Below are 26404 nucleotides of genomic sequence, written 5' to 3' on the forward strand. Positions count from 1 at the left end.
GTATGGGAAGTGATTGGTTTCTCCTGTTTTTCCATACAGACACAGTCTGCTTTTGTCCCCATCCTCAGCTGCACTGAAGCTGTGTTTGCAGCAATGTTCAGGTGCTGGTGGGGGGCTGCAGAGTGGCCTTGGTGGGGAGCAGTGGGGACTGTCCCATGCTGAGCACAGCCACCTCCAGCTCATCCCCCCAGACTGAGCACAGGGCACAGCTGAGCCACAACAGCAGCCCCTCAGGAGAGAAAGGGCAAAGTGCTGCAGAAACAGCCCTGCAGACACCACAGGCAGAGGAGAAGATGCTCCAGGTGTCCAAGCAGAGGTTCTCCCTGCAGGACATCACACTGGAGCAGACACCCACACTGCAGCCCTGGGAAGGACCACATTTTGGCAAGTGGACATCCCTGAAGGAGCCAAGGTCCATGGAGAGCCCATGCTGGAGCAGGTTGATCCTGGAGTGCTGTAGCCCATGGGAAGTGCTGTAGCCTGCAGAACAGGAAGGAGAGGAAAAGAGGAGCTGTTATGGACTCACCACAGCCCCCAATCCCTGCACTGCTTGGAAGGAGGGAGTAGAGCAGTCAGGAAGGAGAGAGTGAAGTTGGGCATGTCAAAAAGAGGGACTTTGGGTTTTGTTTTGTCTTTCTGTTAGAACTCTATTTTAATGGAGAATAAACTAAATTAATTTTCTCCAAGTCAAGTCTATTTTCCTCATGAGAGTAATTGGTAAGCAAACTCCCTCTCTTTAACTTGACTCTTGAGCTTTTTCCTCTTCTTTTCTCCCCTGTCCTGCTCACAAAGTGGAATGAGAGCAGTTGGGTGGGCAGCTGGCCACAGAGAGAGCCCACCACAATCACAACAGAAATTGTCACACTTGAGGAGTCACTCTGGGTAAGTACAGCTACTCAGCTTGTTTATTTTTACCACTCCAAGATATATGTCTCTAGTTGCCATGTTTTGCTTCTGCAGACAAATTGCCACCCAATTGTTCCTACAACTGTGCAGCTGTACACACAGTGAACTCAGAAGACATTCAGAGAAGCTGCAGCTCACTCTGTTCCCATCAATAAGCTGCTTTCCTGCACCTCCTGCAAACTGCTAATTCAATTTAGAATTAAAAGCTTTCAGATACCTTTAAGGTAAAAAAGCAAAGATGAGATATTGGCATGCAAAGTTTTAATTGCTTCCCCATCTAGGACCCAGGAATTTTTTTTCAGAGACCTTTTAATATTTTGTCCTATGCTGACCTAAAGGAGTGTTTACTACCTGAGTGTGCTTACTGGGAATTTATGCTACTGGGAGATGTCAGCAGCTGCTTGTCCAAAGTGCACATCCACATTCTTAGAAGTTTTTCACAGAAACAAACTTCAGGCTATTAAACTTTTCCAGGAGGTGCTCTAGAGTATTAAACAGCCTTTTGCCCTTCTTCTTTTGAATTTCCTTTTAGATCAAAGAATACAAAACTTGTAATAGGACTAGAGGGCATACTGGCCTTTCACTCCAGTACTGCAGACTTATTATTTTTAAATACTCCAGTGTCACCTTTAAGGCATAAGAGGACAAATCACCTGTCATTATTCACCTGCTGATGATAAAGAGTTAATTTGCTCAGCTAGGGCTTCTATATCCTTCTCAATTTAATTACTATTCTCTTTTTTCTCTATTTGTTCAGTTGTTTCTTCTTTACAAATTTTTTGACTCCTTTTATACAGACACAGTACCTTGTGAATGTAAGTACTAATTATTTTTCTTTCTAAATAAGATTCCTCTTAAATAGCTGAAATCATGCTATGTCCAGGTAAAATTTCTTTAAAGACATGCTGCTGAATAGGTGCTACAATGCTTTGTGGATGCTCTTTCCAAGAAAAAATAGCATGGTTTTATTTATGTTCCTGAATTTATTAACAAAAATATGTTTACTACTTCAAAGTGGTTTCTTAAATTATGTGAAGTAGACAAACAGGCCAAGTCTAATTCACAAAACTCAAGCATGGCTTTAGCTTTTAGTTATTGTTGCAAAATATTTTGGCAGTCAAAACTAGCAAAAGACTAACAGACAGATTTTACTTCACTTAAATTGTTTTTACGATTTTTTGTTTTTTAAGTAGGTGAATAGGTGAATACATTAATTTCTTTGCTAACAGCCTGGAGAATTGGTCTCAAACTCATTAATCCAAGAGCAAGGAGTAATTTTGGGTAGCTCTTCAGACTGAGAGGAATTGCTCTAAGAGGTGGATCTCACGTTTTAGACAAATCATACCAACATGGTGATTTTTAAGAATTGTGATAGAAGAAAACTAGTCTATTCCAGGGTCTTAGTCTAACAGCTGAGGGGAAGCTACCTGGTTGCACTTTTTAGGCTAAAGAGCACATTTCTTTTCATAAAATTAACCCTTCAGACCACTTTAGAATCCCAGTCTGTTTTTTTCCCCTTAGTTTCTTTTCAAATTTTGAAGTTTGAGCCAAATTTTTCAGTTCAAGTGATTTACTCTTAATACTGAATGCTGATATTATGACCTGTACCATGACGATGAAAACAGTTTAAAAGTGCGAAAAAGAAATCTGCAATAGATCAGCAAAAATGTCTGGAAACAATGATCTTTGCACTCTAAACTCTAACAGATTTCCTTGCCTTTATTTTAATTGCATGTGCTGATTAAGCATGTGCATTCCTCCTCTAAATGCACTGGAGTTGTGCCTTCTTATTCACAGAGCACAACTTCTCAGTGTAAGTTCTCTAAGTGTGCTTTTATCAGTTTAAGACTAAAAACACAAAGCAATACTCTTTGTCAATACTCAGTTTAAAAAAAAAAAATAAAAATAAAACCAACATTAAAATAAATGTTGTGCCTGCTGGTATTTTTTCATATCTGAAAGTTTGTCAAGAATTACAGCAGCCAGGAACTACCTTGAGATTGCTGTGGCAGCATGAGACAACTGTAGAGCACAGTCAGAGCTGCACAGCACAGTGGTGATAAAATTCCTCTTGAGGAATATAAACTATAAAAGGTTGAAAGACCTTCATGCATCTTTCTTTTAAATGAAATTCCATGCTGGTTTTATTTTTGTGCATTGCCTCTCGGGATGTAATATCAAATGCTGACAGCAAGATAAAAAGATATTATTTTCCTTTTTGTTTTCTTTGTCCTATGCCATTACTGTACCTTGCTCTCAACTCTTCAGGGTACTTCTGACAGAAAAATACAGGAGTAACAAAAGTAACCACATTTTTTCAGTCTCAACTCACTGTTGTAAAAAATTGGCATCGTGGCTGCCCAAAGGTTTTTGGATATGGTACAAGGGAATCCCACAAGTCCATTCCACTTCAGCTGCTGCTGCACATGGCACAAACCATGGATGAACCTTAAGGCCACTCTTTGCATGTCCTCTGTTAGGGATTATTAACCATGGTGAGGTACTAGCTTGCAATTCTCTACATCCTGATGAATATTTATATTCATCAGTAGTTCTTACAAGAAATATATTTTAAAGGGACTTTCAGGTTGCCTATATTCAGGATATAAAATGAAACACCCTGTTTGGATTTAAAAGATCTCATTCTGTTTAAAAATTAAGGATGTTTAAAAATTCTACCCATTGCCATATTCACAAAGCAGCCTATGCTTGCAAACTGCAGCAAAGCTGTGAACTGCAAACATAGCTTTTCCAGGAAAACTTGGTAGTCTGAGAGGAAAGATGTCAGAATCACCAAAGTCCCTTCACAGGGTAAATTACATTGAATTTAATTTCTTGTTATTTGAGAAAATAAGGAAAATGTGGCTGGTTCTGGGCTTCCAGAGTTAGTAGCATATTCAGCTTTAAGCACAGATGCACAGATAGCATAGATATCCATTTTTGGATTTTTGGTACTTTAGTTATCCCCTGCTGCACTGGACTTGAACATGCTCATGGTTCCCACTGAGTCCCTCTGGCTCATGAGGGAATCTGATGCTTTGTGTGCCATGAATTCCTCTGCCTGTTCCCATTGCACTAATCTTGTCACTTAGATAATCCCAGGGTCAGGGAGGGACTGACAGATTACATGCAATTACTGCTATCAAATCAAATTGGGACTTATTAAATGTCAGAATTCTTTTCAAGGTGGTGTATGCATGTTCTCCATGTTCTTCAAATTGAGTTAATATAATCACTTACCAAATATTATTTGTTTGTTACATTAATTCCCCTTGGTAAAATTTATGATATTTACTATTGTTCTGAAGAAGAAATAAGTATTATTTGTCCTATCTCTTTTTTCTACTTAGGTAGGAAAAGGAATGGTTGCTTTTTTTTTTTTTTTAAACAGAGCAGTGTGTGTTGTGTAAGAGTCCCAGAGAGATTACAGTGTCACCTTAATACTTTATAAAGGCCTTTAGTAGCATTACTTAACTAACCTTAACAACAATTCAGGACCCACTTACAAAACTAATTTTAAAAGGCATCTAAAGGAGTTTGAGGACCAAAAGAAATTATTATTCAGTATAAAAAGAGAAGAGAAAGAATTAAAGTTTAATTGCCAGCTAGTCATCTCCTCAGTGTAAGCTATCACAACAATCTCTTTTCTTATTAGTTGATAGCAGTAGAACTTTGTTGCCCCTTTATGCTTCATAACCTTGGTAGCAGACAGATTTCTGCATAAGTATTTTTGTCATGTAAGAAAACAGATAGATACAGGACCAAAAACAATAGCAGGGCACTAATTTACAGGTTTATTACTGTGTATTCAGGATTGTGTATTTTCACATACAAGCACACTGAGAAGCTTACAAGCAAATTAAATCAGAAAATGTCCTAATAAAGAAGCAATAACCTGTGTGAAAAAAATTATAGGAAGATGCAAGTAGAAACTGTAGAAAAATTTACATGAATGCTTTTATGATAAATATGCAATTTAGAAAATAAATCAGGTTTGCCTGCATTGTACCCAGACATCCATCCAAGACAGGACCTTTAAGAACACCATAATTTTTCCAAAATTCTTGATTTTCAGTCAGTCATTGGAGACTGACTTGGGACAAAAGCAAGCCAGTTAAACACTCTCTGGGTCATATCTGGTACAAAAATAGCCACACTTCATTAAACAGGTCTGAGATACTCAGGTCCAGTCTCCTGTCCCTGGCAAAAGCCAGGAGCACATGCCCAGGGAACAGGCACCCCTGCCACCCTCACTGCTTCCACCAGCCTGTGGCCACTCTTTCAGAGAAGAGGTTCAACACATGGGTTAAATGGGCTTCTCCAACAGGCTTTTCCTACCTGTATTTTTTTGGTTTTTTTAAACTCATATTTACTTTAAACCTCCATACCACCTTGTGCTAATCAGTTCCACATTATAATTGCACAAACATTCCTCTATTTTTTTTTTTTTTTTTTAAGAAGTCGAATAATTTCTCAAATTATTTTGCAGGAATGTTTCAAAGAATTCCAGAAAGGCAGCCTTGAGGTTAAAGGAAAATAAGATTTTTCATTTCAGTAACCTCTGATTTTTATGTCTACAGATAAGACCATTGCCTGTCATTGTAGTGAGGGGATCAGGTAAAACTTTTAAATGTCTTCCTACATCTTTAAGTCCAAGTTTTTTATTCCTGTGGCTTGCAGAGACTGATGGTGCTAATATATAATGAGAGAGACTTAGTGTGAATTTTTTGGGTTAAAGCTAGAGTCAGAGTTTAGTCTCTTGTAGCTTCTCCCTGTATTAGATGTGGATTTCTCTGTCCTGATCTTATTTTCTGCAATTCTTAAGTTTCAAATGCTTCATTAAACTTTCTCCTGTATTTTATAGCATAATCCATAGAAAACTTGGAGTTTCCTAGATACAGTCTATCACACCCTTAAGGGTTTTTATCTCATGTTAGTAGACTTGAGTTTCCACCATCAAATATGAAGGTCTAAGTGACATCTTGAATAGGGCTAGGACATGACCTGGGTGGTTCTTTACAATCATATTCAGAGGCAAATAATCACAGGCTTGTTTATAGAGACACTGTTCAGGCAATATAGTGTGTGTAACTCATGATGCTAGATTTAAGTCAGTGGAACTAAATTTTGTTTTTTACTGTAATGCATAAATTCAGGTTTTTTTCTTTTCAGGCCTCACATTTATGGCAGAATTTAAAATAAATTTTTTCATTCTTTCTTGAAGTGCCTTGCCTTCTCCCCTATCCCTATTCTCAAAGTCCTGCCAGTCCCTCTGACAGGTGTTGCTCCTCTTTTCCATCTGCTTTTCCTCTCTTGTACTACATTGCTTGCAGACCTACAAGACTTCACTGTTTCTACATTCTCCCTCATTCCACTCCTGGACTTTGTTGGAGGGCAGTACACATGAAGAAATGTACTGCCCAGCTGACCTGGATGTGGACATGCAATAAGTCTGAGAAAATTGTGCTTTAAATAGAGAAGGAGCTTTTCCTCAGAGTGAAAGTGAGGATGTTAAATGGCTAAAAAGAACAGTGTTGCCAGCATAGCCCTTCTAATCTGTGTGCACTTCATCACTATAATCCCTCAGTAAAGCTATTCTAGCAGGAACATGGCCAAGAACTTGAAAAGCAGTTTCTTCTCCTACTTGAACCTAATTCTGGCTTCCATATTTCCAGTTTAGTCTGGTTTATTGCCCTGCTTCTTCAAGTCTTCTCATGTTTTCCTTTAATTCTTTTTTAAATAATGACCTTTGCTGAGAAGCATGTCATAATCTTATTTTTTCAAATGCTCCACCTTAAAATTTGATGGGTTTTTTCAGCTTCATCAAATAGATAATTTAAAATAGCTTGACTAATATCTTGAAGAGTTATTTAAATAAAATGTAGATTTTTCTGACATTTTAACCTGGTCTTCCAGAAGGACAAGCACAACAGAGTTTGGAGAGTCTTCCATGCCATATGAAAGAAATATGCTCATTTTCAAGGACTGAGATGGCTTGGTTTTTAATATTCCCATTTATGCTGCTGCTTTTTTCAGAAGAAGGTTTGAAAATGTACAAAACCAATTGCAGGCCACTTTATTTACTAAAAAAAAATTGTCCATGGCTTCTGAAATCTGTGGTTCAAACCTTTGACTTTTTTCCTTTGAGCACTGCTGTTATTTTGGGAGGGCAGGAGGGGTTGGGGGGGAAGAATTCTGAGTAACATTTGAGTGTTTTAAAACTTCTTCTTTTCACTGAACAAGAAATTTGGTAGAAATTCTGTGTTGGCATTTCAAATTCCTAACTATTGAAAATTTAGATTTGATGAAAAACAATAAAAGACTGAAGATTGCCATTTTAAGCTGCCTTTCTTTTTCTTGCTGTTCTTTGGTATTAAAAATATGGCATTCTTTGCCTGCTAGGGATATTTTGAAGTGACATACTTCCAAATACCACTCACATGTTTCAGATTCTGATTTTATTCAATATTTCATAAAGAGAAGCCCTGCTGCTTCTCATTGTTGAAGGTCTTGATCTTATAACTGACAGGATGTTAGTGGGCAGCTATTTTTGCTGTGGGGAGACTGTTAAAAGTGATGCAAGGAATGAGCAGAGATTAGGAAAAATCGCCTTTTAATGATAACTACAGTATATGTCTCTATTGAAGTCCTCCAGGCATCCATGTGCACTTTTTTCTTCCTTCTCTCCCTCTTCAGCAGCATTGTCCTGACTGGCTGCAGACTCTGGTTTATGCAAGGTAGGTGCAAATATGTGCTGAAAGTCTGTCCCAGCAACAGCCCAGCTTGTGGCCCTTTTTCACTGGAGGCTTGCACCCCTTTCTGAAAAATACCTTGCAATTCTGATCTTACATGATTAGCACATCACAGCCCTATACTTATCTAAAAATACTGGAGGAGCACATGAACCTGCATGCCATGGCCCTAAACCTTGTGCATCAGGGCCAGCTTGGCCAGCTGGTCCTGCCTGCAGTGCACACCCCATGGATGCACCACCACAATGCCCATCAGTCCTGGCACTGAAAACCAGGTCTCATGACATATCCAACAGTAGCATTCAGTTCCTTTGCCATCCTGAGACCACATTTGTCTCTCCTGACTGTTGACACTGCTTCTGCAGATGAGCAAGCAGGAGCCCTGGCCCAGAGAATTCACCTCCTGCAGCTGCACTGCACTTGAGTGGGACTGTGCCCTGTTCTCCAGAGCAGAGCTGCTCAAGGGGTGCTCACCTTCCCCTGGTGAGACATCACTGCAGTGCCACTGGTGGGGCACCACCTTTGCAGCAGCCTTAGGTGTAACAGCTGTATTTTACATTCTACCAGTCTAGTCTCCACTGCATGCCACAGTATCTGCTGTAGGGCTAACATGCTGTAAACCTGCACACTGCTATGTACTGCAATACAGCACAGACATTATGGCACTACAAGTTTCCACAAACAATTTGAAGCAGCAGTCCTGCACCCCCCATACTGCTGGCCACCCTTTTCCACCCTCACTTTATCTGTTTTCTTGTAGAGCCCAGTATTGTGACACCAGGCAATACAAAAATGGAAGCAATGTTTTCTAAAGATGACTGTATTTATTGGTATTCAATTTTATTGCAAGGTTTTGCCTGGATCTGTTCTAACATTTGTTCCAAGGTGCAACCACAAACACTTCTGCTGGCCTAAGGGAAGGGAAAGGATGGGATTGAAGGAGCAATGGCAGGAGGGAAGCAACTTTCAGGATAACATTGTCTTACAGGAGACTCAGATGCTTGTAGAACTTGCTGTCTAAAGACAAGTTTTTTGTGTTTAGTGACAGCCACTTTCAGTTTTTCCAGGTTATGCAAGTTGCAGTTATGACCTATCAGGTAAGATTTGGATCACCATATATACAGAAATAAGAAAAATGAAAAGTCATTTACTCAAAGGCAGCTGCATGAAATGTATCCAAGTATTAATGGTTCTAAGTTGTAGTTAAATCTTCGTAAATTATTAAAATTAACGTTTAGAAATGACCCTCAAAGTTCCTCCATGTTACTTTTTTAATATTCATCCAGTATAAATACCTTTAGCAGCACAGATGCAAGTGCAAGATGAGAACCAGTATAATCAGTTCATCTGGGGCTCTGCAGACTGACTGTGCACAAAGACTGTAATTAGCTGCTAAAACCATGGGCTACTAAAACTGGGTGCCAGTAATCTTTCTAGGGTGCTATATTTACTTAGCCTATCTTGGTAGTGACCTGTAAGAGGTTTAAAGTAGCTCTCAAAGGCAGAGTTGGTGTTTGAATGATCATTGCTGGGTAGCAACAGTCAGCATTTGGATGAATAAATACTGAGAAAGGTTACCTGGTATGTTTGATGCAATGGGTGCTGGTGGATCAGCAGATGACATCAATGCCATGGAAATTCACCACTGGTACACAAAGTTTATGAAGGAATGCCCATCTGGACAGCTTTGCCTGCATGAATTTAAACATGTCCTGGATCTACATGGACTTACTCCTGAAGCTAACAGCTATGTTGAACAAGTATTTAACACGTTTGACATGAATAAGGTAAGAATTCATTCTTGACTTCTCCTGGCTTTCTTATGGCTTTATAAATGGTTTGATGCACTCAGAGATCTCAGAGAGCTTCAAGCTCCCTACTCAGAGGTAATGGAAGTGATTCAATGGAAACCTCTGAGCAGATAAATGAGAGTGACTGGAAAACAATGATGAATGCTCTGTTCCCAGTACATTTTGCCAATTTGAAAGTTTCATACTAATACTAGAATGACACTACTAAAGTGTCATTCCAATACATGCTGATGGTTTCTCATCTTTGAAAACCAGATTTTTTTATTATTATTTTCAGTGTGCATTAATAATTTAAATTTTTATTTATATAGATGCTTGAAAAATCTTTCTAAGGCAGTGAATGTTCAGCTGGATCCATAGGTATTAATGCTTTCAGATTATGCAACATAGGCACAATAATATTCCTTCTGTGTGGGATTCATTCTGAACACCTTCTGTGTCCTAATTCAGTATCAGTCAATCCCCCTTTTCCAAAGACACATCTGGTTTTGATACATCATCCCAATTTTACTGCTTAACAGCACAGGTCCTGCTAAAGGTATATCCAGGGGCTGTTAGATGCACTGCTGTCTAATTTTATTCCATACAGGTTCCTTCCATTCATGAGATTAATCCAGAGTTATTTTCCCCTTAAGCCAAGGTAACACTTTCTACCAAATGTGACAAAAGGAGTGATCCATCTGTAATCCCTAAAAAAAAATCACAGAAATTAGGCTTAGGCTGAATTGTCAATAATACAAACTCAGATTTCAGCTAATACAACAGATGGGCCCATCTTGGTATAAAAAATATTTTTAAAAAACAATAAAGCACTACCCATATTACTTATCCCAATGAGTTCACAGATGTAATGAAAAATTTGTTTTTACATTAGGCAAATTACTTTAACAGCAGGTTAAAACTAGACCAAATAGCCATAACTGCCCCAGACATTTTTCTGTTCTAGACATTGCCTTTCTATTAATAATTATGGAATTAATTATACTTGTTTCAGAAAATGCTGAGAGTATAAGATACCTTGTGTATTTTTACATGCAACATTATCTCTATTACACTGCTTTCTTGTGTTTCCATACACATCTCCACTCCCAATTCCACTTGCTTTTTTGGAATTATGTACTTCTTTCTTCCACAATCCTCAAGGACCCTTCCTATAAAATCAGGCTCCTTGCATGCTCTTTACTTCCCACTGCCAATTACCAGATGGTTAAACACATCAAAATTTGTTTAAGTAGTACCACCTAACTCAATAAATGTGCTAATTACAGATGATGAGCGAACTTCCAGTCTACAAATATGAAACCTGACTGGCAGAAATTGTTAATTTGATGCATTAAGCTCCCCAGAAAAGCTTTATGAATGTTAACCTTCCTAGACAGCACACACCTAACAGCTTTTTCAGTTTAGAGTTAATGTGTACTGCAAAAAGCCCTTGACACTCCAGTGTTCTTGAAAAGTATGGGGAGCTTTGGGTGTTGGGGATTTTGGCTTTTTATTTTATGGGAGAATATCTTTTGGTTTGTTGGTATTTTGGGAGTTCCTAACTGCCTTTCTCCCACTACAAGTAGCTTATCACCCATGAGTTGTTTGCTCAAGTTATCTGAAGAGTATTAAGATGTATGCCTTAAACATGTTAGGTTATATACATGAGTTTGACACTTATTACCAATGAATCTCTCATCTCCTTCTCTGCCATCCCCAGAATTTTTTAATCAATTGGTATATTTCCAACAAATTTCAAAGAGTAGGCATTTCAGTTAATCAGTTCCTAATGTTTTCATAAAATTTGGCAGCTGGGTAGCAGAGACACACCCAGAATGAATGCCCCATTCATGCAGAATTAAGCTTTTATTCATTGTTTAAGGCAACAGTTGGCTGACAAAATGATCAGGCATTTGTTTCCCTTTGCCTAGAGAAAATACAGGATGGAGCTGGGGTACCAGCATTTGGGGTTTTAGGGGACAAAAGTCATAGTTTTTATGGGTCTAGGCTTTTGTTTTGCTATTCCCAAAAGGGCTTGTTTAATTAATGTTCCAAGCTAGACAGAAAAAAGATGCTTCAGTTTTTTATCAGTTTGGAATTCTTCCCCCCATTTTAATGAAATTTAACAATGATTTGGCCTTTAGGACTTCATAAAATCCACTGTAAAACTGCTTATACTAGGCTTAAAATCACATTATTTAATAATGTGCTCCCACTAAATATCTGATATTCATTTCCTGTTCTGCAGGATGCTGTAACAATCCTCCACTAGCTACTTCTAATCTGAGGCATGGATTTTATTGTGTTCTTTCTTAATTGAGCTGCTGCTCAGCTGCAGCAATAGAACCAGGCAAAGTTATTTAGAAGGCAGAACAGCAATGGCACATTTAGAATTGTCAATTACATAAGATTGTATAGTCTATATCCATTTGGAGATGGAAATAAGATGAAGAATGGGGCTTCCATTCCCAGAAAAATGGCTGGCAAGTTTTAATTTCTGCCCAATCTATTTGCATAATTTAGTAGTTGGAAAGGCTTAAACTTAGGGAGATGAATCAAGTGAACCAGAATCTTTTATCTGAATGTTTTACTTTTTCCCTTTAAATACTAATTTAAAAATCTATTTTTGATTAAAAGGCAACAGTGTAGCTGCATTATTCAGATACAACACACAGCATCTAGATAAATTGTAGCTCAGTTTCACTCTTTTTTTGCCTTGAATAAAGTCTTGTGAAAGCCTCATTGAAAACCCTGTGGCAAACAAAAACCAGGACCTCTCAAACAACTTGCCAGGATTTCATAAGTTTCCTCTTTGGCATTCACACTGCATGTGTTTAGTTAGACATGATGTGTATATTTATCTGTTGTAATTTATGTTTCCTGTGAAGTCATTCTGTGGGACATCAGGCTGGCTTAGGGAACAAGCAGAATGAGCTGTGGCTATACCAGCTTGCCAAGAAAAATGCATTTGGGAGTTTTATGGCTTGGCATGGCTTTCTCAGTATCTTCATAGAATTCTTGGTCATTCTGACTGCATCAACTCCTAGCAAGAGCCTGGCTCAGGCAGAGTACAATGGACAAGCATTCATCTTCTGGATTCTGGTCTTAATGCAGAAATCCAGCTCAAGATTCCTTTCTGTGCTCAGTGGAGACAAAGGATCTTCCTTCAAGATGACTCAGCTCTTTCCAAGTCAGATGAACCAAGTCTCTCTGCCCTGCCTTATACATCAAGAGAAAAACAACTTACCTGAGTCAGTGAAACTAACAGTCTTTCTTACCAGAAGATAATTTTTTAATCAGCTTATGAAAAAATCCTAATATAAATCAAGGTTTGGAAGTAGCATAACATGTACAGATTTAAAAAGCCATAATGCCATTTTATTTTGATGTTAAAAATTTCAGCATTAGTTTTCTTTTGTTTTCTTCACCCTGTCCCCTCCAAACATACTCCACCCTGAATTCTTCACGTTAATTTTCTCTGCTAGAGGATCAGATTTTCTCTGCTGCCATAGTGGTAAAAATCACTGCCAGATCTATGACAATTGTGGACGAGGAAAATAATTTGAGATTAAATTTCTTGTAGCATGCATGTGTTTAAATTTTAGGAAGTGAGATTCCAAGCAAACAACAAACTTAGCTGTCTGCAAGCTTCTCCCTGAACCTGAAATTGCTGAAGATGACTCTGTCAGCTTCCAGTTTCTGTGATGACAAAAGTGCTATGCTTTAAATATTCAAATTTCTATCACTTTATTATCTGAAAACCCATCACTGAGCCTGTGAACAGAACATGTGTGTTAAGTGGATTATGCAAATGAAGCTTTATGATTACTTTTTACTATCTCCTCATGCTCTTGCTCTTTCAGAATTATATACATTAAGACATGTTGTTAGTTCTTTTTAACCTTAGGATTATAACAGGAAAAGTACTTATACCATGCTTTGTTTAGATGAGATGTTAAATCAAAGTGTGTACTTTTAATTGGAGAGTCATAAAGAGTCTTGTTTTCAGTAAGAAGGCTCCTTCCCAAATTGCACTAGGTCTGATTCATACCCTTTCTTCAGGTGCTGTGATGTGAATTTCACCCATGTTTGTATTTAAATAACCTGATATTTTCTGTGGGAGATTTCTTTGAGATCTGAACATTTTTTTCCCAATGCTAATGATGTTGTATGTCTATCTCAAGTTTAGTAAGACTACCAAGGCTGCAAACCTGACAAAACATGAGCATAAATATCATGTTTTGTCTTCAAGAGAGTCTCTGCAGAAGCACCTGAGAACATGTCAAGGTCTCTCCAGACAAAGAGAAGGACCCACCTATTGACAAGCTCTTCAAACATCTCCAAAATGAGTTTGTTTCCTTGTAGGTGGGGCTAAAGATGAAAGCCTTAAAACCCTTGGTTGGCTGTGTGAATATTTTTGTCTTCATTCGCCTCTTTAAAAATTACTTTCCCCACCATTTCTAAAAAAAATACTGTTCAGAGCTGCATTTTTACACAGTTACAAATAATCTTTTCTGGTTTTATTCCTTATTTTATCACTGGCATTTTTATTCTTATTTGGAAAGCTTGTAAAAAAGTTATACAGCTGTTTTACTTCCCTATTCACCTCTTATAAAAACAGCTTTTAAAGCTAGGTAGTGGAAGGGAGGCAGACTTAAATTTTTGCATAGATCAGAAAGAAGATTGTCACTTCAAGAAGATAAATTGAAAGAATTGACAAATGGAGTGGGGAAAGTGCAGTCAAAAAAAACAGGAATAGACAGGAATAAGTAGATAACAGCTTTTGAGGAGAGGGAAGAAACAAGTGAAATGCAAAACAAAAAGCAAAATTTACAAAATCAAGGCAAAAAGAGATGGGAATAAATGTTCAAGGAGTGGAAGAAGGAAATAGTGTCTCATTCCTTCTTTATACATTAATTGAAACACTTGTGGAACTGAAATGCCAACTGTGGAGAAAAAGTGTAGTTAAAATCTTAGCAAGAGATTAATTCTTCATCAGAAGCAGAGCTGACAGCTGGACAGAAACAACAGAATAAATAAATCAATGTGGTTGTTTGCTCACTGCAGTGAGGGGGGCTGGCAGTGGCAGCCACAAGATCCAGCCCTGGAGGTGTCTCTCCACAAAGCCTCTCCAGCGTCCCAGAAAAGCTCTGGAACAGGGATTACTGGACAGAAATATCACCATCTCTTTAGCAAGAACACAAGCCCTTGCCTTGCAAGCCCAGGCCACTAGGAGATGCCAGTGGCTCAGTCTCTGCTCACCTTGGAAAAGCACCAGGAAGGAAAACATCTCCAACCAAAACAACTGCACCTAATTAGGGAAGACAGCCTGGTCTTTTAATTAAATGTTTGCTGATAACTCTATTGGCTTGGCTTTCCTTTTTCCAAAGTGCTTAACTTAGGGGATTCTATTGCTAGTAGGAAAAAAAATAAAAAATAATTTCAAATTTCTTCCAAATAGCTGAGCTGTGTAGGCAGATAAAAACAGGAAGCCAGGATTTAGAGTTGTTTAAGGATCTATATGTAGCATTATTAACTGGAAAAATCCAATTTGTCTAAGCTGAAATCCTTCATGAAAACAGCCTGTGGCATCAAAATGTTGTTGGGGTGAGTGTTAATTTTTATCTATTACTATTAATACGAAGATTTCTGGGAATCCTCCCATTTAGTTCATCAGCATGGAAAAGTTCAGTGATTTCTTTTCTTCTTTGTTCTCCTAGATGGAGCCAGGACATTCCACTGGCCTCTCAGATTTTCCCTGGATGAGAGGACCCTTTCTCTTCATTTGTACTAAGACCACTGAAAAGTAGCAGGTTAGCAGTAGCAGGGATTGTTAATCCCACTTGCAGCTCCCTGATGCCCACCAGACAAGCTGCAGCCCAAGCTCCTGCCCACACAGAGTTTAGGAAAATCAGTGAATCACAACAACAATTAAAGAAAGCATTCCTGTCTTCTCCTCCTGACAAAGGAGGGTGCCCCTCTTCAGCAGCTAGAAACCTTGATGAAAATAAGAACTTCAGCAGTGGGTCCTCGTTGTAACTCATGGACTCCAAATGGAAAGTGGAAAATTGGTATCCCAGAGCTCTTCCCATAATCATTAAAACTAAAGGAACAGCACTACAAATGGTTCTGTGGGAAGGATAAGACTTGTTATTTCATTATGCATGGTTTGCTGGTTATTTATAGATATGGGCACACTGTAGCATGTGTGGCTAACAACACCCACAGAATTACATCTGCAACTGGTTTAATAATAAAACCCCTCCTAGGCTGGGCTCTGCACCACTAAGATAAGCACAGCTGACTTTCTCATCACCAAGTGTGTATCATTGAGCTATACTCATAATCTCCATGTCAGGAATAATGAAGCAGTACTACAAAAAGAAATCAGACATAATAGGCTCTTATGGATGTATTGTTTTAATGGTCACTGCCTTCTTGCTCAGTTTTAAAGCTATACAAAAACTCAAGGAGTTAATTGTTTGTACAGCTATAACAGCAGGCACAGAAGGAATGTGGCTGTGAACTAGCAAAGTTGGGCCAGTGCTTGATCAGTGTTTTCAATGAGAGAATAATTCAACAATTGTGTCCCACAATGGTGCCAGGGTTTAAACATCACAGAAAGCAGCAATGACCTCTCTTTTCCCCATCCCTGTGCTGGAGTTAGCAAGAATTTGTGAGTCCTTTTACCTCAGATTAGGGGGTTGTGTCCTACTAAAAATTCTTCTGGTTTATAAAGGAGGGAAGTACAACCCTTAAAAGCCAGCTACATTCAGATGAAGATAAAAGAGAGAAAGGTCAGCTTGGTCTTCCTCCTTGTATCATGCATAGAAGAAATGCAAAATTGAGAAGCTAAACACTTATTCAAATAGTTAGAAAATTGTAGAAAGGTCCATAGGGAGAAGATGGTGATGGTTGGGACAGAATAGTAGAGAGGGATGGAGCAAAGTACAGAAGCACGAGCTGAGTCCCACAAGTGAGAGATGTCAGAGAAAACACCACGAAGAAATTGCTGAGGAAGGAAACAGAAAGTGGGGCTGGATTGAGCTGGAGCAGATGCAAAAAGTTAATTGACAAAGATGATATGAATTCAGACAAAAATCTGTAGATAAGCTTTTTATTCAAATCCATGTAAAACTTGGCATTTGCCACTTCATGAGATAGCATTTCTCTTTTTTGTATTACACTTCAAAGAGGTACCATTCAGCTGCATCTATCAGAGGAGAAAGATGTGTGTGCTCCTTGTTTCACAACACAGGCATGTAGTGTGGGCTGCCAACTGCCAAAGTACCACTGTTTTCTATAGTTTTCTGCTTTTTTATATTTCAAGTTAGTTCCTGATCACCCTGCTGGGAAGTTTCGTTTTGTTGTGATGTGGGCTTTTTCTAAAAGGCTCAACCTCTATTTTCAACCTCAGTCAGAAAACCACCATTTTTCACTTGTAAAGAAATCTAAATTACATGATCCCTTCTAAAACTAAGAGCTTTTATACCATTTTCAGAGCTGAACTAAGAAATCTGATCTCTTTTTTCTCATGGTTCCCTACAGAGACAGTTTTGCTTCCCCTGCAATGTGCATTTTCTGTGTGCCCATGTTGCTGCATTGACTGTCCTTAAACCAGCAATCCTTATTATGGGACTATCATTTTCAGTGGAAGTGCACAGTCCCACTGTTACCTCTTTGTATGGGTTTTTTTTTTTTTTTTTATTCCCAGAATATTGTACAGATTCCAGAAAGCTTCTTGGCATCTCAATAGATACTGTAGTTTTATCTTCACCTTTTAGAATCAGCTCATTTGGTACAGATCACTCATTAGGAATTGTTTCACTGGGTTGTCTATACACAAACTAGTCTCTTCACCCATTGTTTCAGCATTCTTTGGAGTGTCTTTGCTATATTAACTTATTCAGTTTGGCTCCATGTTGTTATCAGTTTTTCTATTTTTATTCATAAATAGAAATGCTCCAATGCCTTTGGCTTCTGGAACAGGTGAGTTCTATAGAATTTCTACAACCTCAGCACATGCTTTGTCTGCAGCTCATTAAATGCCATCAGACTATGCAGAGGGTTATAAATTTTAGTCTTTTTGTGCCCCATAAAACTCTCCTTTCTTTTTATGTCAGATGTTATATCAACCAAATTATACCATTCTAGTCCCCTACTAGGGGTGAGGGATGCTGTGAGACTGAAGTATAAATCAGATCATTTTTTACCCAGGCATTTTTGCTGTCATTACAGGTGTTTCAATTATTTTTATTAAGCTAAAGGGATTCTGAAAACAGGTATTACTTTAAAAGCATTCCAACTTTTACTTAATATTCTCCTGTAAGCCTTTTGTCAGAATGCACAAAATCTGACAAAAAGTCATATTTCTTTAAGGCAGTGCAGCAGTCTCTCATGTCCCTCAATCACTGTGGGCACATTTCCCAAAGACTTGCCATTTGGAAGCAACAAGCAGAAGTAATATATGGTTTTTTGAGGGGGAGAAAAGAGGAGGGAGGGGAGAGGGATCAGTATATGTGACAACTCCCAAGTTCCCTGTGCCTAGAGAGAAATCCAGTGACCAGAGTCTGTACAAGGTCAGGTGAAGAGATGGGAGGGAGCTGTTACTGCCCAAGTGAAAGGGAGAAAAGAGGAAGGATGACTAGCACTGGGTGAGTTGCTGATGGACAGTTCTTAACCTAACCATATCATGTCAAATTTTCAGGCTGCTTAAGTCTTGTTCCTGATGCTCTGCTGTCTTGGTTTCAGCTGGGATAGATAGAGTTCATTTTTGTCCTACTGTGTAGTACAACGCTGTGTTTTGGATTTAGCAAGAGTAATATGGATAACACGTTGATGCTCTGGTTGTTGCTGTGTAGGGTTTATCCTCAGTCAAGGACTTTCTGTCTCATGCTCTGCCACTGAGGAGGTCCACAAGAAGCTGGGAGGGATCACAGCCAGGACAGCTGACCCAAACTGGCCAAAGGGATACTCCATACCATAGAATGTCATGCTCAATATATAAACTAAGGGGAGCTGGCTGGGAGGGGCCAATTGTTGCTTAGGGATGGGCTGGGCACTGCTCAGAGAGTGATGAGTAATTGTATTGTACAACACTGTTGTTCTTGGGTTTTATTCCTCTCCTGCATTATTATTATTAGTTATTATATTTATTTTATTTCAATTATAAAACTAGTCTTATAGTTTGATAAATAAAATAAAATAAATATAGTAACTCACTAGTTCTACCAGGTTTTTTTCCTGTATTCCTGCCCATCCCACCAGGGGCAGGGTGGGGTGGGAGTGAGAGCACAGCTGTCTACAGTACTCAGCTGCCCCTTGGGCTAAACCACAATATCTGTCTTTACTGTTTGATACAATCACTGGTCATTCCTTTAGGAGCAGGGCATGACGGGTGAAGAATAAAGTCTAGAATTGTCGTCTGACTGAGCATCCCCAAGAGGTTTGTCTGCTTTCCTTTCACTTCCCTTGTCCTTACATCACCTTCAATCACCCTTAGTGCTGTAGCCAGCCCACACCTGCAGATTAAATGCCTGCACAGGGTGTGCTCCCAATCTCTCAGTGACTGGGATCACACAGCAAGGTCTAGGGCAACACACCAACTATCCACTTTGCTCTATGTTCTTTGCCTACTGGAACATTTTTTGCTAAATTGGTGGCAATGTCTGTATCTTTCTGTTTGATCTTTAGAGGTTCATGGGCACATGAGAAGTGTTCAAGCTTTTTTACTCATATGACATATTTAGCTTTCTTACTCATATGACATATTTTGAAATATATGATAATAAACTTGTTGATCTCCTTGAGGAGAGAGCTGAAGCACAGACCATTAGGAGTATGGGAGTTCCTCTCAAAAGCTGCCCTGATCCTATAATATTGGTTGCTCTCTGGCTGAAGTCAGGCTGGAGGATGGATGCCATTTTCCATGGGCACTCACCACCTCACAGGACTGGGCTCCTTAACTCCACTGCACAATTATAAATGAAAAGGATGAGTGGCAGTGTCTTGTTTCTGCATCACTAACATCCTGTATGTTTACACTGGTATTTATAGCTCCTCATTTCTTTGCCCTATAGTAATGCTCCTGAGCTGCTCATCTCCTTGTATAAAAGCTAATCAGTACAGAAGCTTTACTGATACCTAACACCTTCCCTGAGCTTATGGAGAAAGAAGCAAATCAGCTCCTGAAGGCTGCAAAATAAAAAGCAGGACTACAGCACTGACCAAGAGCAAACCTGTTTTTAATTTATTTATCAGACTATGTTGATTCCTGTTTGGGAAGTTACTGTAAAAGATTCCTCTTCCACTCAAATTCTGTGACAAGGCTGGTGACCAAAACTGTGTAACATCTGGAAACCCATGCTGAGTGAGAAGAAATAGGATGTGATTTGCACACAAATACAAATACACAGCATATTTATGATTAAAAAGTACATCAAGGAGGAGTCCAAAGGGCTCAAGTTTTAGTAGGGATTTATCCACTTACAGCAAAGAGAATGTAATTGTTGTTTGCGCTCTCAACTTTTCCATCCTTATTTGCAGCAAAAATTAAAGCTATTCCTCACAGCCATTCCAGAATTAGACTCTCATGTGTTGCTATTGGTTTGTATATAATTCAAAAACAATCACTTTTAAAATATCCTCTTTATTTTTTAAATAACAGATATGTTTGTAGTCAATGGAAGAGTGATGAACTATAATTTGCCCATGGTGCTCTTTGCTTTATTTTAGCCACAATTTGAAATCCCATCTATTTTAGATCTGGGTATTAAAGATAATCTCATGAGTAGAGACATGCACTACATAAAAATAGAAACTTACTCTCTAAGATGTTTAACCTAGACATTTAAAAGCTGTGTTAACCCAAGTTGTGGTCATGAGCAAGACTTTGAACCTGGGAGATAGAAATGTGAACAGACAGAAAGGGATCCTTACTGTGTAACAACATGGGCTCCCAAGAATCATTGCCAGATGCTCCTGCACAGATGCACCACTATTACAGCAAATTTATGAGAGAATGTCCATCTGGGCTGCTTAGTCTGCACGAATTCAAGAAGCTTTTAGATCTTCAAGGGCTGGATTCACAGGGAGACCTGTACATTAAACGAGTGTTTGATATCTTTGATCTGAACCAGGTAAACCTTCTTTTCTTTATTTTGTTTTAATCTCATACTATTTCTTTGTTTGTGAGTTGTAACCTGCAGGTTCCTCTTTGTGCTATCCTCCCAAACCTGCTCTTGTGGATAGGTTTGCCATTAAGGTGCACTAGAGGTGAAAAAGCAAAACTGTTCTTTGAGGGTTTGAATTAGGACTTTTGTTAGAAGTCTGTGGACACTTAAAAAATGTCAGGAAACAATTCTTAAAAAGAGATGTAATTTCCAGTTCACTGGTTATTCTTCTATTCATTGCTTATCCTGTGCTTGTATATAAGCCTATGAAAATGTTGGTGTGATCAAAGTTAATATGTTCTTACATTAGACAAAGGGGAAATATGGTCTGCACTTAACTGAAGATGGAATGCAGTGTAGATAAATGGATTTAAATGGATTTTCTCAGAGTACTCTATGGAATGTGTGGCAGAAGGGAAAACAACTCAGATGAGGAGTTCACACTCAGTATACAAGTCACAAGACCAAATACTACTGAATGGAGAGGTCAAGCAGTTTCTCCAGGCTATACTTCTAATTTACCCTCCTTTTTACTGCAATAACTGCTTATGATTGCAATCAGCTCTCTGTGATGTAGCTGGCTTCCAGACAGATATACTTTCCTCAGCAGTACAGACAAGGCTGAAGACACCATCATCTGGTACATCTCTGGAGCACCCTTTTCTAGGTCTGTCCTGAGCACTGCCTCCTGTTTGTAAGGCCCTGGAGCTGGCACCTGGAGCCCCACTGTGCTGCTGAGTGGCCTGGGACACATGCCCTGCAGTCCTGTGAAACCTTCAGGTTCATTGAGACCTTTGGATTAATGCAAAAGTGAGGAGAGTGGGATCAAAGCAGGTTAGAGAAATACTGCCTAGCTCACCCTTTGCTGTGACAGTGGCCAAAGACACTTAAAACCAAATAGGAATAATCTGCTAATTGTTGCTACTCTATACAATCAGAGTTGTATCACTCTGCTCTGCAGGCTGTCATCACTTGTATGCAAAGTTAAGCTGCCAGATACTAAAACTACTGCTTTTATTTATGACAGGTAGAGGACAGATGCTTGGGGGAATTTATTACACATTTTAAATGTAGACAGGAGGTATGTATGGTGTAAAAAACAGAGAGGCATGAAGAGCTGCACCAGGACTGTCCCTGCCTTTTCAGCACAGCTTCCAGGATCCCTGTCCTGAAACATCTCAGCTGCCTCACCTGTGTGACTGAACCCCTCTTTTCTTGCTGCATCTTTCTGAACTTTTGTCTTCATCCTTGTCTGCCTTGATGAGCTAAGATCAATACAGGCTAAAGAATGGGGAAATGACCAGGGTAATGACCAGGAATTCAGTCTCACAGGAAAACTGGCTCATCACCCATCCTATCTATTGCTGACCATCACAACTTTCTGGAACACATCCTTGGGGGATTGCAGAGTATGGCTCTATAATCAGCACAGCAGAAAGCATTTCCCCTACTGTCTTCTCCCTTGTCTGTATTTTGTAATTCTTGGGGTCACAGATACCAGACCAGTGAGGGATGGCCTGTTTGATTACACAAACTGTAATTACAGTTGTGAATTTCATCTTCTCATCAGTTTTGCTGTTTCCAACTGAAGCCTGTTACAAACACTCTTCTCAGGAACATACTAAAAAAACACTAACCCTTTCTAGTGTGTCTCCTGTGCAGACCACCAATGGTTTCATAACTAAATGACCCTATACACCAAGAACATAGATGTCTTTTTAATTTTTTTAAGTTTCTTAAAAACAAGGACTATCATCTGAAGGTTTTTCAGCCCTCCTTGCCCTTTGTGGGATGCTTTGCTAATAATTAAACATAAAAACAAGCAAATTAATAAATATGCTAGTGAAGTTTGAAAGATGTTCTTCAGAACTCTTAACAGCATTGAAAAATAAAAATGCTGAACATTCAGAACTATAATTGCAAAGTTCATTTCCCCTGAGATTAGCACAAGGAGTGCAGAAGGTAGCATTTCAAGCAAACGTTTTACTGATGACTCACACATTAATACTTGTAAGCATTATTTACATAACAACATTGGCAGGATAATAAGTGGTAGGTTTATCTTTTGCCACAGCTTTCCAATGAAAACTTTCAAAAATGATGTGTTTATTAAAAAACAAGTGCAACCAAATTAATTTTTTAAAGGATTCCTTTTCTTAGATTTCAAGAGTCCCTCCTTAGGGAAAAATTATCTGTCTTCTTCATCCTTAAGATTTGTAATACAAAAAGGACAAATCTGCAAGCACATACAAGCACATTTAATTCTTCCTACTTTTTTTCTTCCCCTGCATCTCACACAAAACTGGGAGTCCTAGTTCATGCACCCCAATGATGAATTTTAGAGAAGAAACAGTTTTGTTCACCTATAATATCTCAGTAGTTGCCAAGTTGCCAAATATACTGATGTATATTTGGTTTACAGTGAGAATATGTATCATATTTCATTGCTATTATATCCATCAAAAAGAGGTTTCACCCATGTTAGAGAAAACATATCTAGAAAAATAATGTCTGGCCTATCCATAATACATTGGAAGTGTTACTTGTTCTTAGGCAGAAATAAGAAAAAATTCTACAGTCAGCCCTGATGCTATTTAACACTTACACTGAAATATCTTCTTTCTTTAAATCAGAAATTCAGATCACTGTCATTCATTTCCTGTTAGCTTGCAAATAGGTTTTGCCACTAAAAATAAAAATCTAACAATAAAAATTGATTGATTGATTGATTGATTGATTGATTAAGTTCTTATGACCTCTGAAGGACAAAACTTGCATAGCCATTTAACACTTGAAGCAATGGACTGAAAATGGGATGCTGCTGTTGTACTGCTCGTACTGCTTCTTTTGGCATTAATTGAAACTAGCTACAGGAATAAAGTGTCTGTTGCTTTGTAAGAAAATTGGATTTTAAATGGTAAGTTGACTGTGAAGAGTAAAGAAGATTAATAGGTATGTAGCACTGAAGGAAAATTACACAAGTTGAAGGATTTTCTGTTAAAATTTATAAAGCATTGGGCAGTCCACATCAGAGAACACTATCTTCTGCTACTTCTTATGCAGAGATAAAGTTGGTAGATTCACAAAAATGGACACTCCACAGCAGTTTTACAAATCTTTAGATAAGGAGCCACCAGATGATGTCAATCTTTAATCATTTCTATACTTTCTGTTTTTCATTTAAAATGTAAAGTAGTTCTCTGATAGAGTTCATCTGCCATCATTATGCAGATTAGAATGATAAAAAAAGATTTTAAAATGAATCCATTTAAAATATAAAGAAGAAAGTTTTAAAAATATGTTTGATGTAGAACAGATAATAAGAAATGCAAATGTTATTTCAATAGAACTTTGTTGTGTGTAGGGATGACTACATAGCAGCGTAAACTAAATCTCAAGTTAAATATTTTTTTTCCTTTTTTTCCAGTTTTGTTGTTTTTTTGTTTTTTTGGTTTTTTGGTTTTTTTGTTTTTTTGTTTTTTTTTCCTGAAGAATAACTGTTTCCCTTCACTCCCTTTACTTTGAACAAAGCTAAGGCATGTTGGGAGGCAGACCACCTTTCCTTTTTTCTCATTCTAGCTCCTGGCATGAGTGTGGTTAGCCAAGTACACCATAGAAGGAAATGAGAGTCATTTAGCCATGAAATTCTCTGTTAAAGCAGTGGTTGCACCTCCCATGCCATGAAAAACAAATGTCCACAGAAAGATGACATATTTTTCAGAAGTCTTTTACTGCTTATAGTAATTTATTCTTCATTTGACTTTCAGTTGTGTTTTTCCTTCCACTTTTTCCACTTTAAGAATTGTGAGAGAGAGAGGAATGTTATTTCGTCTTTATGAAGCATTTAGTCTAGAGATTCTAGTGAAGATATTATTTTATATATATATTCTATTAAAGACTGCAGGGCCCAACTGCAGCTGTGACCTGGCAGGTGTTATCTGCCTCCCACATGATCACAGAAGGTATGAAGAGCTCTTAAAGGATGAAAAAATATGGGTGCTAGAGAGCAATGCTTCAAAAACTACCTAGAACCTGAATCTTAAGCATTCCTACTTCATGTGGGATAAACTATAATGGCTCAGGATGACTTTGCTAACTGTCCTTTCCTGGAAAACACAATTTTCAGTTGAGCTTCCTTTCCCAGACTGTCTTGCTCTGCAGTGTCCTCAGAACTGGGAATAGCAGCTGTGATATCAATTGTCAGGCTGCCTAAGGAGTCACTCAGCCCCTTTGCAACAACCATACATGTTTGCAGGCATTACCAAAGCTGACAAAATAAAATTGTGCTGATAGAAAGTAAGGATGATAATCAGAGAAATACTTTCCCTAACTCTTCTGAACTACTTTCCCCTTTTGTGTCATAAAGCTCTGAATAATTGAGCAAACATAAGTTCAGCAACACACGTAACTTTAGGGAAGTCTTCAGCCTGAAACAACTCCTTGGACACTTTTCTTAGCCTGCTCCAACCAACCAGCCTAGCCAAAGGTATAAGGTTGCAGCAGCAACATCTGCATTACACCATGGGGCTAAGAACCATATAAACTGATATTGCATCGAGGCAGGATGTGTTACATTATCCCTTTTCCATGGTTCTTGTATTGGCCAGGCACTTCCACTTTGCCCAGAGAAGCCTAACTCTTGCTTTTTCTGAATTTGAAGGCTTTGTTGCTCTCATAAATGTCTGCACAACAAGAAAAGACTAGAAAGTTTATTTTTGTTTTATGATAGTGATTGCTATCACATTGTAGTCAGCAATAAAAGCCTGTATGTCAAAAAAATTAATCAGCTTCCAAACCAAGGGCTAGAAGAAAATAAGGCTCTAGATATGTCTTAGACAGCAAGAATTCTGCTGTCAGAAATAACAAAAATCTACAGCTCTTATTTCCTGATATATCTGGACTTTTTGAAGGTGACATGTAAAAATCCTGCTCCCATTAGTTTCAAACACAATCCAAAAAAAGCAACAAAAACAACAAAGCCAAGTCATTTCCTTCTCCTTAATTTGGAGTAATGTTGCATAAAATTATCTCAAATGTAAAGTAACTAGCATGATTACTGTAAATGAGGAGGTTAAATTATGCTTTGCTGTGTTCAAGGCAGTACAGTTACCTAATTTCTCTCAGAATGCTTAAGTGCCTTTGAAAGGTGCAGTGCCCTGATAAAAAAATTCCATGCTCTGTGAATAGTTCACCTGTTTGCAAATACTACTCTATTTATTTACAGACTATACTAAAGAATGCCTTTTTTTCTCCTACTAAACTGCCTCCCAATTTTTTTTACATTCAATTTTAAATAGTGGTTCCAAAAAGCAAACAAAAAAAAGGATTCTGTAATATTATAAGTACTTCACACAGTTGTTGGTGAAATTTCATAATCTTAATTTTGTTTTCTACTGATTTGTCACGGGACACACAGCTGTGACAGTACCAGATTATGCTATAAAAATATCACTACCAGATAAAAGCCTACATTATCATTAAAATCATCACTTACTTAATGCAAATACAGTTGAATTCTTGACTGTAGGATTTAATGTTCTGAGTTTTGAGTTAAGATCTAAAAGTTTTAGACCAGAGGTAATTCCCCAGTAGTGACACAGCATCATCAAGCATGGAAGGCCAATTCTTTACATGGGACATTAAAGAAATGCCTGTCTCAGATCTCTATTACAGCATTGCAGAATTCAGTGACTTTCTTTGTTTTTTGGGGTTTTTTTTGAGTTTTTTGTTGGTTTGTTGTTGTTGTTGTTCGTTGGTTGGTTTTTTGCATTTCCAAAAGGCT

The 26404-nt window shown here is 38.3% G+C and overlaps 1 protein-coding gene across 2 annotated transcripts in view; it reads left to right on the forward strand.

Annotated features, from left to right (window-relative positions):
- The first annotated feature begins 9241 nt into the window (after window positions 1-9241).
- GUCA1C (guanylate cyclase activator 1C) overlaps window positions 9242-26404 on the forward strand; it is a 33847-nt gene continuing 16684 nt past the window's right edge. Inside the window, exon 1 of one of the 2 annotated variants that reach the window (XM_056490500.1) lies at window positions 9242-9445. In XM_056490500.1, the coding sequence (XP_056346475.1) occupies window positions 9242-9445 (204 nt within the window). Of the gene's footprint in view, window positions 9446-20426; window positions 20590-26404 lie in introns of those variants that run through there. The other variant, XM_056490509.1, reaches the window with a different exon arrangement.

The sequence above is a fragment of the Oenanthe melanoleuca genome, chromosome 1 (genome assembly GCF_029582105.1).
Source record: "Oenanthe melanoleuca isolate GR-GAL-2019-014 chromosome 1, OMel1.0, whole genome shotgun sequence".
NCBI lineage: Eukaryota > Metazoa > Chordata > Aves > Passeriformes > Muscicapidae > Oenanthe > Oenanthe melanoleuca.